The 18,761-nt window shown below is 39.1% G+C and overlaps 1 protein-coding gene across 5 annotated transcripts in view; it reads right to left on the bottom strand.

Annotated features, from left to right (window-relative positions):
- The window catches only part of LOC117523172 (receptor-type tyrosine-protein phosphatase epsilon-like), a 68,819-nt gene that overhangs the window by 12,354 nt on the left and 37,704 nt on the right, over positions 1-18,761 (bottom strand). For all 5 annotated transcript variants that reach the window (XM_034184613.1, XM_034184609.1, XM_034184612.1 and 2 more), the window contains exons 3-12: positions 14,123-14,194; positions 13,927-14,023; positions 11,803-11,876; positions 11,305-11,441; positions 11,019-11,109; positions 10,795-10,871; positions 8,743-8,779; positions 8,522-8,619; positions 7,870-7,989; positions 4,494-4,657 (exon numbers count right to left, since the gene is read on the bottom strand). In XM_034184613.1, the coding sequence (XP_034040504.1) occupies positions 4,494-4,657; positions 7,870-7,989; positions 8,522-8,619; positions 8,743-8,779; positions 10,795-10,871; positions 11,019-11,109; positions 11,305-11,441; positions 11,803-11,876; positions 13,927-14,023; positions 14,123-14,189 (962 nt within the window). In that variant the 5' untranslated portion in view covers positions 14,190-14,194. The remainder of the gene's footprint in view (positions 1-4,493; positions 4,658-7,869; positions 7,990-8,521; positions 8,620-8,742; positions 8,780-10,794; positions 10,872-11,018; positions 11,110-11,304; positions 11,442-11,802; positions 11,877-13,926; positions 14,024-14,122; positions 14,195-18,761) is intronic.

Below are 18,761 nucleotides of genomic sequence, written 5' to 3'. Positions count from 1 at the left end.
GCGCTGAAACCTCTTCAAGGGGCCTCATTCAAGAACAACACTCCTGATCCCTGAGCACCTGTTGCTCCAGCTGCTACAGTCGGCTACACATTTCTCGAGCAAGGGTTTCTAATATATCTATCTATCTACAACCTACCTAAATGGTAAATGGACTGCATTTATATAGCACTTTTCCATTTGAATCAGAAGCTCTTTGAACGGTAGATCCTCAAAATCAACTCTTACTGGAGTAGAAACACTTGACTTGACAAGATGGTAGAGTTGATTTCACTCTATAATAGAGTGTTTTTTTACTGTATTTGGACTGGGACCAAATTTTACTGTGTACATACCTACCTACGGACCTACCAACATTCTCATGTGTAGGATAGATAGGTAGGTACGTAGGTTGGTCAGTAGCCCTTTCCATCAATATGTGACTTTAGGTAGCCCCTTTGCGTCGTTTAGTGATGCCTGTGGTACGACATGAACATGCAGTAGCCTAATTTCTCTCTGACAACATACAAAACTCTCTGCTTGCCGACCGCCTCATCCATAGACACAGGGAACATTGATCTATGTTTGGATTATTATCAAGGTTAGTGTTACTGTTAATATTTTTCTGTGCATCACTAAATGACATGAAGGGGGTACACAATTCATCACATATTGACGTTCGGGCGTGACAAGTTTTGGACTGAGTATGTATCTATCTATCTACAAGGTCTGTTAGAAAAGTAACGGACCTTTTTATTTTTTGCAATAACTATATGGATTTGAATCATGTGCGCTTGCATCAGCCAAGCTTGAACCTTCGTGCGCATGCGTGAGTTTTTTCATGCCTGTCGGTTGCGTCATTCGCCTGTGGGCAGGCTTTGAGTGAGCACTGGTCCTCCCCCCTCGTCGGATTTTCATTGTCAGGAAAATGTCTGAACGATTGGAGCAGCGCTGAATCAAATTTTTTCAGAAACTGTGAGAGACAGCCAGGTGGAAACCATTCGGAAAATTCAGATGGCTTTTGGTGAAGATTCTATGGGCGTCACAAGGATTAAGGAGCATTACAACCAGATTAAAGGCGGCCCACAGCGGCTGAGGGCGCGCCGCGCTCCGAGCGGTCATTGACAGGCTGAAATGACCAGATCATTTCCAAAGTGAAGGCTGTGTTGATCCAGGATGTCGTGTGACCCAGAGAAATTGCGGAAGAGGTGGGCATAGCCATTTTTAGGCACATTCCACTGTTAAAGGAGATTTTGTAATGAAAGACGTGGCGGAATTTGCGCGTCGGGACGAAGCCGCAATGGCGGAGAACAAAAGCAAGTCCGTGTTGGAAGTCTCACAGGACATGTTGACATGTCCAGCTCTCCACAATTTCTCGGATACTCGCTTGACTAAAAAGCCACCGAAAGCCATCTGAATCTTCTGAATGGTGGAAGACATGTCCCGTGAGACTTCCAACATAGACTTGCTTTTGTTCGGCGCGCCCTCAGCCACTGTGGGCCGTCTTTAATCCGGTTGTAATGCTCCTTAATCCTTGTGACGCCCATAGAATCTTCACCAAAAGCCATCTGAATTTTCCGAATGGTTTCCACCTGGCTGTCTCTCACAGTTTCAGAAAAAATTTGACGCAGCGCTGCTCCAGCCGTTCAGACATTTTCCTGACAATGAAAATCCGACGAGGGGGGAGGACCAGTGCTCACTCAAAGCCCGCTCACAGGCGAATGACGCAACCGACAGGTGTGAAAAAACTCACGCATGCGCACGAAGGTTCAATCCATATAGTTTTCGCAAAAAATAAAAAGGTCCATTACTTTTCTAACAGACCTCGTATCTATCTATCTATCTATCTATCCATCCATCTATCTAGTTAGCGTTAGCTAGCTAACTAGATAGATAGATCTTGTGTAATCTTGTTTGTTATTATTAATAATGTTCATTATTAATAAATACTGAAATTCATTTAATCTTGCAACTATTATTTTTGCATAATCGAAACAAAGTTGACATTCACACATAAACTGGAATATGTGTAGTCGGGAAAATTGAGTTTCATTAGCTTTAGCTACTGTAATTCTCTCTCTCGCTCTCTATCTCTCGCTGTGTGTGTGTGTGTGTGTGGGTGTGTGTGTGTCTGCAAAGGTTTAGGCACATGAGATCCCCCCCAACACAATGTAGTGTTTGAACAGAAAGAAAGAAAATAGTCAATGTCTTGAATACAAAGATAGTTGCAGATGATCATGCAATAATTTAATGATTATAAATATGTGATTCAATCCGCTTCTACATCTTCATTTTTGACAAGTTTCAGAAGATGACTTAAAATAAATGTTGGTATTGTGATGAACATATTTATAATTATTTATAAATTGTAAAAAAAAAAAAAACTTAAAATGAAAAGTGGTTACATATTTTACACATTTATATATTTTTCCAAAATTGAATATTTCATGGTTTTACATTAATTTTCAAGCATTTTATGGCCAGTCAATGTGGTAAAATTCAAGTCTTTGGTTGAAGTTTTACAGCTTATGTGACAGTCATAAAACTTGAAGGGCACATATTAGAGGACACTCAAGACCCGAAAACACATTATCTGTAACTGTAAATCAATATCACACCTATTAAACATCTTCCTTGAGAAATGACCGCTTTTAAGGGATTGATTACACATTTTGCGAGTAAAAAGTGCACATGATATATGCTTGTCCTGCAGGAAATGATTTGTTTGGGAGCTTCTTTTTTGCCAATAATTTTGAATAAATACATGCAACTTTGTGCTGTTTGACAGGAAATAACTGGAGATGTGAGGCACTAGTACACAGTATTTCTCAAATTGTTATCAGTTTATATGCACACACAAAGAAAAATATAAAAATGAACATCCTTGCTGTCGACACATGCAGCTATTTAAATGGTTCTACATGAAATAAAAAAATGTATGATCCCATTTACAGAGGTGTCAAGTAACGAAGTACAAATACTTCGTTAGTGTACTTACGTACACTTTTTAGGTATCTATACTTTACTCCATTACTTATTTTTCTGCCTACTTCTGACTTCTACTCATTACATTTTCACACAAGTATCTGTACTTTCTATTCCTTACATTTTTAAAACAAACAGTCTCGTTACTCTTGGCTTCAGTTTAATGTTTATATATATATATATTTCACGTCATGTGCTCCTGTAATAAACTTTTCTGCAGCACGGCTTTGCTTTGAACCGTGAACCAATCAAAGCAGTGGTTCGCAGATTGAAGCAATGCTTCGACCTATTGCTTTGTTTATTCTTTCTTTCTTTCGCTTAATTTCCCCCCGCTAAAACCCTAAAGAACATACTTCTGTGAGTATTATTTACCTTTTCTATGTTAAACTGACCTGTTATGGTCTTCTGAAACAGTTGATAGATGTATTTTATAACTTAAAAATGGGAGTGATGCTAAGGCGTTAGCATGTCTATGGCATTTTCAATGTTAAAACTTAGCATTAAGCAATTGCAGCTCTCATCACGTTCGGGTTGTTTTCAAATTGTAATATTTCTTACATTTATTTTTGTTTATATATTAATAATCTAATGATTATTATATACAATTTTAGAGAAAGAGGCAAAAAGAACCTGAATAGAAACACAACAGAAAATATAAAAGCAACTAACAATGAACACACAAAAATACATACATACATACATAAATAAATGTTTCCTGTGAACACCTAGTGACTCTTATACCTCCACTTCATCCCTGTCTTATTTAATGAGGTTTTTTTTTTCGGTCAAACCATATTTTCAATTTGTTAATTTCTTCAGTGATTTCCTCCAGAACTATCTGCCAAACTAGAAAACTGCTGCATCCTAGTAAGAGCAGAATACTACTGGAATGAATTTGAGTAAGGAAAGTTGTGTTTTTTTTTTTTTTTCCTTCACTAAATGGATGCTGCAGTTTATTGTCTGGAATATAGAACGAATCAGATTTTAAATTAAGCTTTCAATTCATATAGTGGCATCTACCTTTTTTTTTTAAGGTTACTTTATACTTTTATACTTTAAGTAGGTTTTGGAGCACATACTTTTTCACTTTTACTTGAGTAAAGAGGTCAAGTTGATACTTCAACTTTTACCAGAGTGTTTTTAAACTGCAGTATCTATACTTCTACTTAAGTAACAAATGTGTGTACTTTTGACACCACTGCCCATTTATTCATAAGTATATTTTTATTCATAAGTACATTAATTTATACATTTTTTATTTTTAATCCACAATCATTCATACATCAAACAAACAAGAGTCATTACAAAAAGTGCAACTTGAATTTTTTTATTTTATTAAAAAAAATATATGTACATTTTTTTTTTTTTTTTTGCTTTGGTAAAGTGACGGTGGATGGTCATTGAGACAAACACTGCAATGCACAAGAATATCGCTAAACATATCAACCAAATATAATAACATCCTTTTCAGACCAGATGTTAACCTTTGAAAGTAAGATGAAAATTAAGACAGATTAATGATGTGTTTTTACCTGCAGTGCACAACAATGGGCCCAGCGTATGACGGATTGACAGCCTTAACCTTCTTGAGGAATTTAAGCATGCCAATGGGTGAGAAAGGCACCCCGAAGTCTGGCCAGCTGGTGAAGTGTAGCTGGGTGACCAGGCGGGGAGCTCGGAGGCCGTCGCTGCCCTGCTGTGGATTACAGAGGCAGGAAGTTAACAACGTGCATCGTGCAGATCTGTGCGAGGAACTGATTTGTTGTTCGGCTTATGTGTGAGTTTCAAAACAATCAAACTGTACGCATTTACGCCAAGCTTCTTCGAGTACGTTTAACGGTGCCCGCATGTACTGCTGCCCCTAGTGGTGATATAAAATTGTAAAGGCAAACAGCCACGCAACTGTCTCCAGATGTCAGGCAAGATGACGTGTATTGGGCAGCAGTGGAGAAGCAAAAAACGGTTTGGTAAATGGACTGCATTTATATAGCGCTTTTCCATCTGCATCAGACGCTCAAAGCACTTTACAATTATGCCTCATATTCACCATGATGTCAGGGTGCTGCCATACAAGGTGCTCACTACACACCGGGAGCAATAGGGGATTAAAGGCCTTGCCCAAGGGCCCTTAGTGATTTTCCAGTCAGGCGGGGATTTGAACCCATGATCTTCTGGACTCAAGCCCAACACCTTAACCACTAGACCATCACCTCCCCCTTTATGAAGTAACAGCCTGTTTCTGTGCCTGTTGCTTTAAATGGAAAGGAGCTGCTGGTTGCCACGCCCCCTCTCATAAGGGAGGGTGCGGTGTCCATCGTCTGCGTCGTTGTCCGTTTACTGCAATATCTCAAAAACTGAACACTTTTTTTTCTCACTTGGCAAGGGCATAATATGGGTCATTGACATTGTTCATATCTAAAAATCATATTCATAGATTCATTTGTTTGGAAATGGCAGCCATTTTTATTCCAAAAATAGTCATTTTGAGCACTTAAAGGCAATTTTCTCAAAATGTGTCTAGTAACTTTTTTCTAATTTGTCTTGGGCATAATATGAGTCATCGACATATTTTACATCAAAAAATTATATAGTCATAGATTTGTTCATTTGGAAATGGGGGCCATTTTATGCAGAAAACAGTGACTTTATTTGGACCCAACTTTCTCAAAAACTATCCGATAACTTTTCTTTTAATTTAACAAGGACACAATATTGGTCACTGACATTGTTCCCATCCCAAAATTATTTGTGTAGATTTGTTCATTTAGAAATGTGGCCATTTTTATGCCAAAAATGTCCATTTTGCCTTGGGCTTTAATTGAGCTGGTAACCCACAGGGTCGTCGGTACTCTAGTTTCTGGTTGCTACCATTCAACGGATCATCCATCTCTGGTTTGGAACTGATTTTTATGACCTGCATATTGATTTGGCACAGGGGCGCCACCAGGGGTTTTGGGCCCCATGAAAAGAAATCTTACTGGGACACGCCCCCATATTATTTTGTCAGTATTATAACTGTATTTGGGGCCTCTCTGGGCCCCTGTCAATCATGGGCCCCTAAAATCCTTCTCCTTATTCTACCCTTTTTGACACCCCTGATTTTCTCATAAGAATTAACAAGATTTTACAAGAAAAAAGAAGCCAATGTGCATGTTATGATGGTCAGAGGAAACAGGAGTACATGAAAGCAACCCACACAGACAGGAGGAAGACATGCAATCTTCAAAATACCAGAAAAAGAGCACAGCTTATCAAACAGACGGCAAGCCCATGTTTCATCTTTATTTCTCATCATTCTGGTAGTGTTCTAATCTGTCCAGTGACATCTGTGGTTGTACTTTTCTCTGACAGTGGCCCGATTTGGAAGATTTATAAAGTAAAAGTCCTTCATATGATCCCTGTCTGCACAGATAGTCACGATTATATGTCCCATAACAGCGCAACATTATAACATTTTATACGTAATCCTATCTGGGTAATGTTTTTGTTGGGAAAAAATAAAGTTCAAACATTGTGCCAAAAAACAGGAGACACTGCATTTTTAAAAACATTTAATACAACAAAACACACAAAAGAATGATAATAAAAAAGGTATAGACAGATTTAAATTCAAAAGATTGTCGTGTCGCACGGTGTGGCTTCAGCACACATTGTCATCTAAAAATAGAAGATCCCCGTGGGAGCACTTTTGCGGTTCTGAAATCTCCTGTAGATCATGTGGGCGTGTCAGCGAGAACAAAAAAGGGTTCATATATTTAAAATGAGTCATTTCGGGCTTTCCAGTTTGATCTTGTGTAACACAAACCAAGATCTTATTTTAATATTTAATTGTAAAATGCTGCTGATTTTTTTTTTTTTTTTTTGCACAACATGACCACTTTAATATGGGGAAATAAAAAAGGAACCTAAACTTAATGGGCCCTATCTTGATGATGTGTGGCACATGATGTAAAATACACAGGTGTCTTGAACTCCTTTTTGCTACTGAGAGGGTGCAGGGTGCAAAGAGGTTGGAGAAAGTTACTTAATTAGCCACTGGCATGTGAGCATAACATAAAATCACCCAATCAGTGCAGTGTCTGTCAGTCACTTTAAGTGAAATGTGCCGAGTGTTTGAGGTATTGTCAGGGCGAGTGCACAAGTGAGAGGTTTTCTGGCAAAGACACAAATCAGCGTGCACAATGCCAGTAATGCTTGTGATGTGCTGTACACGCGTTTACTCCAGGTGAAAGATAGGGCCCAACATGTATTTTAATGCTAAAATGCCATGTTGCGTATGTACCATTATTTAGTTTGCCACTTGGTTTTTAACACCACAGCGCTATGTCGCACCAACAGACTGAGGGAGGAAATCTGATCAGAGGACGAAGCCAAGTTTGCAGCCTGAAATCAATGTTTGCAGTCAGAAAACAAAAAAAAAAGGAAAGAGAAATAGAGCTGCAGAGGTTGAGTCGATATGGATTATTTCCTTTTACTTGACAAATGTTCATCTAGATTTAAAAATATTATTTAGTGTGTTTGCAAGCTGCTTTTCATTTATATTTAATTGTATTTGGCGTTTCATTACAATTTACTCAAATATTCCAGTTTCCCTGCAGGGAGCTTTTATTCCCCACTTTCTCATTGTAGCACTGTTAGACTTTGAATATTTAACAATAATATCACTATTATAATGATGTATTTCTGTTGGAATTCCGAATTGAATACATTTTTCTCAACAATGTGTGCTTGTTGCTTCAGTAATTACATTTTCAGTGCAACGCTCAGCTGTAACTCGCAGTCTGTGGTGCGTCCAACCGTGTGTTTAATAAAGGTGATTCAATAAATCCACACGACAGACTCTTCTGATTGCAAGCTTCCCTCGTTAATATTAATGCCCCAGCATGCAGATGTGTATGTTTTACTTACATATTGTACACAGAACTTTCTAACGGTGTAGTCCACCAGTACGGTGAAGTCTTCCATCACCACCCTGACATTCCCGTACATCCAGCAGCCTTTTTCCGGCCAGTATTGGAAACATTTTTCCTAAAGCAGAACACAAAATGCAGCTGCACAGTTGCACGGTTGCAGGTCTTGCAAATGTGTGTTTGACATTCTCATTCAAATGCACTCAGAGGCAGTTTGGCTGCTGCTCCGTCAGTCAATAAGATCTGCACGGTGACGTTTTAACTCATTAATTTGATTCTCAGACTAATTATCAAGGAGCCTCTCAGGATATTATCAACAATTATTCCATCATTGATCCCCGATGCGTTTATTGTGCAGTATCAAACTGGCAGTTGAGCTCTCAATTGATCATCCCTTAGAGGCTAAATTTAGTAATCTGCTGGGTGACACTTTAGATTGTCAGCTCGGAAAAGGGTCAAATAAATTATGCATTTGACTTTGGGTCATGAAAAGACAAAAAAAAAAAAAAAGGCAGGGGGAGGGTTCAAAAAGAAAGTGTGCATTAAAGCATTAAAGCTGTACACATTGTATACCGTAGGTTAATTCTCTAACATGACCTGCTCGATCACATTACAAGGCTGCAGTTCAGCAGGCTAATACTTCAACAAACCTCCTTCCTTTCTTTTAGATTTGTCAGCATGACTACGGTTGCTGTTTTTTGCTCCCAAATCATCTGCCAGAAGTCCGCCACTGTCTCAATCTTTGGGCCTGAAGCAGAAGAACAAGAACATCAAAGTACAAAACAACACGTGCAAAATGGTGTTAAACTCAGCGATTTGCATGTGGAAATTTAATCTCATAATGCTGACAAAGGGTGAAATTTGCATTTACCTTGAGCGGCAATGAATTTATTCTTCTCTTTGAAACCCTGCAAGAAAGAAAGCAATGTTAACAAGTTGAATTTTTCCCTGCACACACTTTTTTGGACTGGTTATGAAGTGTCGATTTTGTTGTTAAATTATTGCTGAACATTTAAAATGAAACCACTACAAGTCCTATGTTGACCTATGGTATGCAGTCTAAAACACATACTGGAAATATGTTTGGAATGTGTCCAATCACACAGCTGTTCATGAGGTGCAAAACTGACCAATTTGGTGCCCCAGGCATAAAAAATAAAATTACATGATTTAAATATGTACATTGGTTGCATGTGATCAGAATGGGTCCAAATAACATTTTTTTGTATGCTTCTAATTGAGATGCATAAGAAAATGTTATTTGATTTGTATTTCATTCCCCCTTTTCAGCTAATTATTACTGTGTTCATGCACTTACACAGAAATGGTATAGCTTGTATCTTTGATGATATATTTATCTTATAAACAAACAGCCTTACGAGTACATAGTTCTTTAAAAAGATATTGAAAAATATAAAAAATCATAGATGCATTCCTCCACAACACTAGGTGGTGACAAATCTTCAAAGTTTTGAGATTTAGTTTACATTCAATATGCTGAATGTTGCTTCTTCATTTTGACATTGCACTTGCTAATCTATGTAACTGTAACAAGCTCACCACACCTTTGGTGCAATTTTGGTAAAAAGTGAAGTAAGGCACACTATTGGTTGAGCTAATAGGATAAACAAACGGGATGTTTGGTCTCCTGGACCCGTAAGTCCTGGAATAAGTGCATATGTTGCTTTTTTTGTGTTACCCTGTAGATTAATGTATTTATTTTTTACGTTTTTATACCAATAAAATCAATCAATCAATCAAATCACAAGCGATAAGTGTAAGAAGCACTGGTACGTGCTGCAATCCAAAGCAAGAAGCGCCACCGTGTTGAAGTCTCATGGGACATGTTGTGACATGACCACCTCTTCCACCATTCGGAAGATTCAGACAGCTTTCGGTGGCTTTTCAGTCGTGTGACTATTCGAGAAATTGTGGACGAGGTGAGCATGTCACAACATGTCCTGTGAGGCTTCAATATGGTGGCGCTTTTGTTCCGCCATCAGCTTCGTGCCAATGAATTTCGCTGCAACTCTTTTCATGGCCAAATCTTCTGTCACAGTGGAATGTGCCGAAAAAGTGCTGATGTCCACCTCTTCCGCAATTTCTCGGACAGTCACACAACGGTCCCACATCACCACAGCGTTCACTTTGGAAATGATCTGGTCATTTCGGCATGTTGATGGCCGCCCAGAGCGCGGCGTGCTCTCCGCCGTTGTACGGCCGTCTTTAAACCAGTTGTACCACTCCTTAATCTGTGTGATGCCCAGAGGATCGTCACTGAAAGCCGTCTGAATAATCCGAATGGTTTCCACCTGGCTGTCGCCCAGTTTCTGGCAAAATTTGATGCACTCGCGCTGCTCCAGTCGTTCCGCCATTTCCTTGCAAAGAAAAAACGATGAGAGACTCCACCCATCCTCACACAAAGGCTGCTTAAAAGAAAATGACGCAACCGACAGGCGTGAAAAAAAATCACGCATGTGCACGAAGGTTCAAGGTTGGCTCATGCAAGCACACTTGATTCAAATCCATCAGGTTTTTGAAAAAAATAAAAAGGTCGGATACTTTTCTAACAGACCACGTACTTTTCAATATGATTGGAGCATTTTTAAATGTTGACCTCTGTGTAATCCTTCATTGACCCCTACCTGGTTACAGCTCTGATATGGTCATTGTACATTTTTGTGTAGGCCATGTTACACTGAGGCTGGATTTAAAGTGTTGTTTCATCCTCTTAAGTGGTACCGATTAGGTCAAAAGTGGCTTCTGGATCATGGATCATCCCTTTAAAGTGGTACCAAAAACCTGCTTTGCTCACCGACTCGAACATCGTACACCACAGATACTTTTTTTGCACCATAAACCAGTCGCGCAACAGCAATTTGTAATGACTCGTGATTTCAAGCTGGTGTCCGTGGATACTCACATCTATATACGATGCATTAATGTAGTCTGAACAAAGATGTCCATCCAGATGGCTTAACACCACTCTTGAATGGTCATCTGTAAAAACAGGAAAACGACCACAAGAGTGTAAATAAAGTTGGCGGTTATTTCCTTTTCAGTCCACACTGATTTAGTGATCAATAAAACCGCATGTCGAAAGGTTACATTAATATGTCGTGCTGCAGAATTTAGATCCTCACTCACATGGTAAAATGTTTGGGTATCTGTTTTTCTCTCTGTTGTGCTCTCTGCTCGCCTCCTCAAAGGACCCATGGTGGTAGTAACATGGCAGCGACTATAAAGAGAGCAGCCAATCCCCAAAAGATAAAAAAATAAGGCTTTGGTGCACATTCATAAAGAGTGGCCTGCTATCATAACATTTTACAACTATTTCCTGCACTCGTCCTCAACTTGCTGCACAAATATCTCCGTCGCATGCACCCTGCGCTCCTGCACTGTCCACACCAAATAAGCAGTGACTCGTGCGTACGTTGAACTCTTCTCTGAAGAGCTTGCCATCATCCGCGGAGCGCATCCGGAACTCCTCCTCCAGCGAGTCCAGAGGGATCGGGAAGTACCTCTTGGATGGTGAGGGAGACCTGGGGAGGAGGACCACTGTCTGCTCTCCTGCGTTACGAGAAATATACAGCAGTCAGAATGCTAACGTGTCCCAAAAGAGAACATTACAACCTCTCGTAGCACCTGTGAAAACAAGCCTGGTGGCCATTAAGATTTCCTGTTTCTGCGGGTACATGACAGAAATGATTTCTGGAGTCATAAACATTGTGCTGCTCCTGCGTGAAGCCGGTTCCACTCAGAATTTGGACTTTGTTTTTCTTTTTTTTTTTTTTCCTCGAAAGGAAAGTTTATAAGGTTTCCAATGAACTCGGAAAGCTAATAGCCTCTCCAAACCTTCACTAGTCCATAAAGAATGTAAAGTTACAAATCTTAAAATTATATATAATTATTGAGAACAGCTCATCAGTACCTTGTTCCTCCAAAAAGCCAGTTGGAATCTTCTTGTCCACTGAGGTAACTAGAGCTTTTCTGTGGTTTTTGAACCTACAGCAGAGACACAGAAGGCCGTCAGTGTGGATGAAAGCATGACATCTGCACGGAAAACTGGGAAGGAAAATGAACTGACCCCGATCCCTACACCAGAGCGAAGCACGTAGAGTCGGCAAACAGTAAAACCAATATCAACCCCTCGCGAGGCGTTCCTCCTCGTCATGAGAAGGAGCATCGTTGTCTTTGGGAAGAGGCTGCGATGTCTATACAGGCAGATGTGACCTATGTGTTTGTTTGACGTCTCACTTGAGGTGCGGCTGTTTGCCTGTAAAACCGCTCTCACCTGATGCCTTGCTCCCCCCATCACAGTCACACAACTGTTGGGGGGGCACTGCAACGACTGGCATCAACTCCATGAAACCACTACAGGCCAAACTCCTTATCCAACAAATATTCTTGTTTGGTTGGTTTAAAATAAATAAATAAAACTAGTAATGTCACCTTCCCAAAAGGAGATTATTAGAGTGGTAATACACCCTTTTTTGTGTGACAATTACAACATCCAAAATCCTACTGCACTATGTCACAACAATATAAGTATACATTTATGTCTTCTAAATGTCAAACTACCTTAGAGTTAAATAAAACAAGGGTATATTTGGGAAAGAAATGGCAAAACAGGCATGTCTGGTCATTTTCAGGAGAAAAAAAAAATACTTCATTGGAGCAAATAGAAATTTGGGGTCCCTGAGCAATTTTAGTCCAAAATATTGTCTTTAGTCTCCAAGGGTTTTGAGAAACCGTGTCACCAGACAAGTTTAGGAAAAACAATTTAACTGAAGCAAACTTAGGGTCTTTAAGTAATTTAAGCCCAAAATCTTCCGCTTAACCTCAGTGGTATTTGAGATATAACAATGGGGAATGTTATGTAGGATGAATGTCAACACAGTGTCACCACTCATTCTGAAGAAAAATGTTAAATGGTGCAAATGCATACTTGGGGTCCCTGATTGAATTGTAAGACCTAAATCTGCTACCTAGCATCAGTAGTTTCTAGGATACAGCAAAGCAGAATTTCATATGGTTTAAAGATCAGACCAGTTCCTCAGTCATTTTGAAGACAAATGTTTAATTGGACGAAAAGGAAACTTGGGGGTCCTTGATTTATATAAGACAAAAATGTGCTCCTGGGCCTCACTGCTTTCTAGGATACAGCAAAGCAGAGTTTCATGTGGGTGAAATGTCAAACAGCTTCATCAGTCAATTTGAGGAAAAATGTTCAACTAAAATGGAAACTTGGTGTCCCAAAGTAGTTTAAGCCCAAAATCTTTTGCCTAGCCTCAGTGGACTTTTGAGGCATAACACTGAGGAGCTTTATGTGGGCTAAATGTCAAAATTGTGTCACCACTAATTCTGAAGAAAAATGTTAATTGGTGCAAATACAAACTTGGGGTCCCTGAATAATTTAAGCCCAAAATCTGCTACGGAGCCTCACTGTTTTCTAGGACGCAGCAAAGCAGAAATTCATGAGGTTTAAAGATTAAACTGGTTCATCAGTCATTGTGAAGAAAAATGTTGAATTGGAATAAAAAGAAACTTGTGGTCCCTGACAAATTTAAGACCAAAATCTGTTCCCTAGCATCAGTGGATTCTAGGATGCAGTGAAGCAGAAATTCATGTGAGTTAAAGGTCAAACAGGTTCATCTGTCATTTAGGAAAGAATGTTGAATTGGAGAAAATATAAACTTGATGTTTCTGAGCAATTTAAATCCAAACTGTGTTCTCTAGTTTCAGTTATTACTCAGATCGGTGTAGTTTTTAGTCTGTGATTTTTATTATTTTTGAGTGTTATCACAGCAACACTTTAATTTCTGACAGTGTTGCAGTAGAGCTGGAACATGCAAATAAGTTGACACCAATTAAAGCAGTAACCAGGGGATAAAATATCCAAGTTGAATAATATTGACAATTCTTTTCACACATGCACACACACACGAAAGCTAATTAAAAATTTACCCAAACAGACCATTTTTAGAAACATGATGCTCTCAGAAAAAGGAACAGAGACACCAGACTGACATGGGTCTACTGATATTCAATTCACCTCAGACAGTAGATCGTCAGGAGGACAATGATGATGAGGAGCAGCGACAGGACAAGCGTCGAGGGCAGAACGTGAGCACCCTGATGGGTTGGGTTTTCTGAAGAAAATGCAACACATCGCAACATTAATTTCATGCCACAATCCAGTCAAATGAAGTCATATTTAATGTTTAATGTCTTCAACCTTTGACAGTTACCTGCAGTTTGGTTCTCATGAGATGAATTATTCACGGCTGTAGAGATCCCAATCAGAAACAACACCATTGTCACTGCAGGTATTTATGTAGACAAAGGAAAATAAATGGATTAAAAAAAAAGGACCTGTAATTGCTCACAGATTACACTAGAAGGCACCAAACCAACATTAAATGTGCGGCTGTGCAGGCAGGTGCTTTGATGAGGGTTTTTGACTGTGATGTCTGTCTCTGAAATGCCTCATGGGAAAACTATCCGCACCTCGTCCTGACTTCAAAGTGCAGGTGAATCTCAAATAACCTCAGACATCACAACAAAAAGGAGAATTTATGTTAAAGGTGACTGTAATTTTATCTCCTGCAGACTTTAGATGGGACACTGGACTCAAGCCAGTCATATTATAATTTGTTGGAAGGCCTCTCGTTGTGTGACGGATTTGTTGGTGTGAAAACATGTCCTGCATGGTCCTAATCTTGGCGCCCACTGGCTGGCCGCTTTATTAGGTACACCTGAGCCATTTTAACCTAACTGAAAGCTGCTTTTTAAAGTTCACAAAGAATGGCACAAACAAACAACACCAAAATATGCCAATGTTCCCACAATGGCCCCTCTAACATAAAAACACTTGTGCCAATGCAGATACAGACCAGAACTACTTTGGGAACCGCAAGCAAAGAGTCGCAGCGGGAATACAAAGGGAAAAAAAAAGCAGGTTCCACCCATATGGTGTTTAGTTTATGAGCAGGGGTGAATGGAACACACCTGAGTGAGATGGAAAATATGTATGGTAGGTGGTGCTTGAGCCCTATACTATCATGATTGTTTCATTGTTGTAGAGCAGTGGCGGTGCCAGGAAATTTTTGTTGGGGGGGCTGAGGGGGAGCTGGGGTAAAAGTTGGAGGGGCTCCACAAAATGTCATCAAAATGAACAATATATAGTAAATTGCTTTATAAATACCAAGATATATGTTTTAGTCACCCGTGCTCCTCTTAAATGTTCTATCAATGCGCCCACACATCACTTAGAATGATTGCAAGTTCAGTAAACTTGCACATAGGTATGAATAAAAATAAGTGAAGTTTTAAGAGTGGCCGTAATAAATATTTAGGAAACCTAAATTTTTGGAGTATGGAGTTAAATTTGTCTCAATACTTGCAAATGCACAGAGGATGATTTACAAATATCCTTTGATTTGTACACATCCTTTGTGATCCACAAACACAAATTTCAGATTTGTAACTTGTGTGTGGGTTTTTACTAATAAATGTTTATTTGCAAAACTGAACATTCTGTTTGTGAAGGGCAGTGTTGCCACAGTTACTTTGAAAAAGTAATCCAATTACTGATTACTCCTTGAAAAAGTAAGTTACTTTACTGATTACTCAATTGTAAAAGTAACTAAGTTAGATCACTAGTTACTTTTTAGTTACTTTCCTCAGCTGCCGACAACAACTCTCTGCCACATCAACATGACAATGATACTTGTTTTGCCAAAACTCACTTTATAGTCACCCTTTCTTGACTTCAATGAAAATAAATACTTGTTTTATAAAAAGTAAAATAAAGACCTCTTTTTTGACCTCATATTTAACTGTTGACAGCACTGTAACAGTAAAACTTGCAATTTCTAACCTACATTGTTTATAAATGTAACTATTAAATTCTTTGTAACATTTTTCTAACATTTAAAATCTAAACATTTTATTTGTCGAAATTATTATTATTATAAGTAGTATTAGTAGTTGTAGTAAGAAAAAGGCTTCAAAACTGGATCTTTAATCTAGGGGTGCTGTGGGGGGGAGGGGGGCACATCCCTGCCCCACGCCCCCATTCCATCTGGATTCACCCCTGCTTTGGTGTTTGAGCAGAAAGAATAGATAACATTTATTTATGCGGTAAACATGACCAGATTTATAGGTAAGAAAGTTTTATTGCATTTTCACATCATGTGGTCCTCAGAAAGAGAGTTTAGGTGCATTCGAGTGGAAAATAGTGTTAGTTGTTGACGCGTCGTGGAGGATCAGCTGTTTTTAGCAGCAGATACGGAGTAGCTCAGCTCAGAATTCTAAATAAAGGAGGGGAAAAAAAGCATAAAAATGTCTTTGTAAAGCTCAGTGCAGGTGTGCTGTTATCACCGCGCTTTAAGAGGTGAGGACGAGTCGTAGCTGCTGCAGAAAACCGTGGATGAAAAGCTCACAGCTCGCTTAAAGTGGGCAGTTCAGTCGAACCCCGACCTCCTGCCCATGGACCAAGTTTAATGCTGCTATCGACCCACAATGCAAAAATAATAGTAACGCACAGTGACTTGGAGAAGTAACTTTAATCTGATCACTGATTTGGAAAGATTAACGCGTTAGATTACTCATTACTAAAAAAGTGATCAGATTAGAGTAACTGGCATCACTGGTGAAAGGTGATTCAGCAGTGGTGGATCACCGAACACACACATTCATCACTTTGCTCAGTTACGCAATATTGAGACATTCTCAGTGCAAAACTGCAGTTGAGCTCCACAAATATGTCAGTCGCTATTCACATTATTGGCAGAATTATTGGGGGGTTTGAGGGGAGCTTGGCTTATTATTGGGTGGGCTTAAGCTCCCCAAAGCCCCCCCCCCTTAGTGCCGCCACTGCTGTAGAGTCAAAATTACCCCAAAAATCCTGCCACTGTCCAAATACTTATGGACTTGACTGTAGCATTTTGGCCAACAATCTGTTTTTAAGGCATCTGCTGACCTACATTATCTTGATTAAATGGTGCAGTAATATGGCCCCTTGATATGTTTCGAGCGCCAAGTATTAGTTTACAAAGTTATACTGTAAGTTTTTTTTCTGACGATTTGACTTCCTTTTACCCTCCTCCCTCCTTCACTGCCTCTCTCCTTCCTCATCATTTAACTCTAAACCACATTCTCGCTCTTTAACGCTGTTGCTGGAAGCTATTTGTGGTTTATTGGCGGCACTGCACCATGATCGCCCTTCCAGAAGGAAACGGATATGTCAGGTTCCTCAAAAATTACACCAGAACTAAATTGGTTCTGACATGTTGTCCTTGTGTGTTATTAGCTCCTAATGCAGCGGTCGGGTTCTCCAAACTCACATTGGGCTTGGTTTTTTTTGGGGGGGGGACCCCACAATGTCCTACAGATGAGAGTGTAAGAAAACACAGAATAAATTGAGCAAAGAGGCCAAATCTGCCTAAATGGCTGTGATGGAATAAAATGAGAAAGGCAACATTTGAGTGGCCTAATTTATCCTCCGCTCTAAGTCCCCCACTTGTTATAGAGGCCACAAGCTCGGATGGAATAATTTATTGTGTCAATTTAGTTATTCTATAAATGGGTCATCTAGGGGCCTAATTTGTGATATTTTAGAGAATTCTTTTGCACACAACCCACAGGAGTGTCGTATAAATATAACTCCCAAAGCTTTTGTAGAAAACAAAGCTGCATAATAAAGCTCTAACAACGTGCTTAAAACAAAATTTATGTCCAAACATAAAAGTATTATTGTGCAACAAAGTCGGGGATCCGGATTAGGCAGATTGGCTCTCTTGATGTATGTACTGAATACAATACCCAAGATGAAGACGCACGTGCATAAATTAATGAGCAGGAATGTCACTGTGGTGGCTTCCACTGAAACTCATTACATGTATTTTTTATTATTATTTTGTTTTAAAGATGTTAATCATTATTTTGACACAAGAAATACAAGTTTATCTGGTTTGAAATACTGAAAACTGTTGCACAAACTACATACTGACCAAACGAATACTAATTAACACGTCTTTCTCTGGCAATCTGTATGTGTTTCCATGATCATTTAGCCATATCAGAGGGGCAGCGGGTAATAAGGTCAAGTATTAATATTAAAATGTTAAAAATATTAAAATATTAACATGGCAATGGCCAAAAGGAACAAAACTGACCTACAAGTCAAATTCCACTGAGACCAGAGACCAGAACAGTTTTAATTACTCAGTGTCCCCATTTATTTCTTTTTTAAAAATTTGGTCCAATTAGAAAACTTTTTTCCCCAAAATAACCAGAATGACTTGTTTTGAAACCATTCATGCTAGGAGTTGGATTTTGAGCTGAGCAATTTAATATTTGTTTCCAATTAAAATAAATAAAATCCTTGAAAATGTACCAGAAGCACCCGTTAGGACTGATGATGCAACTGAAATCACCCCAAACTGTATCTAGTAACCACTAATGTTTGATGGCAGATTTGAGCCTAAATTACGCTGGGACTCCAAGTTACTCTTTGTTCTAATTAAACAGTTTTCCTGAAAATATCCAGAATCACCCATTTAGACCACTGACTTTTGATGAAATCATTCATCAATGTGTCTCATAAATTACTAAGGCTAGAATACAGATTTTGTGCTAAATGAATCTGAGACCCCACATTAATATTTTTAGAAAAAAACCCCAAAAATCCTAAAAATGACCAGAAGCACCCTTTTCACCTACAAGCCTAAGGATATCACCCCCAGCTGCGCCTAAGGTTTGATAGAAGATTTTAAGTATAAATTACTGTGGGACCCCACGTTACTCTTTGTTCTAATTTAACAGTTTTCCTGATCATATCCAGAATCACCCATTTTGACCACTGATGTTAATGAAACCACTCAT

The sequence above is a fragment of the Thalassophryne amazonica genome, chromosome 13 (genome assembly GCF_902500255.1).
Source record: "Thalassophryne amazonica chromosome 13, fThaAma1.1, whole genome shotgun sequence".
Lineage (NCBI taxonomy): Eukaryota > Metazoa > Chordata > Actinopteri > Batrachoidiformes > Batrachoididae > Thalassophryne > Thalassophryne amazonica.
The sequence above is the reverse complement of the archived record's forward strand: the minus strand, read 5'-3'. Positions and strand labels throughout refer to the sequence as shown.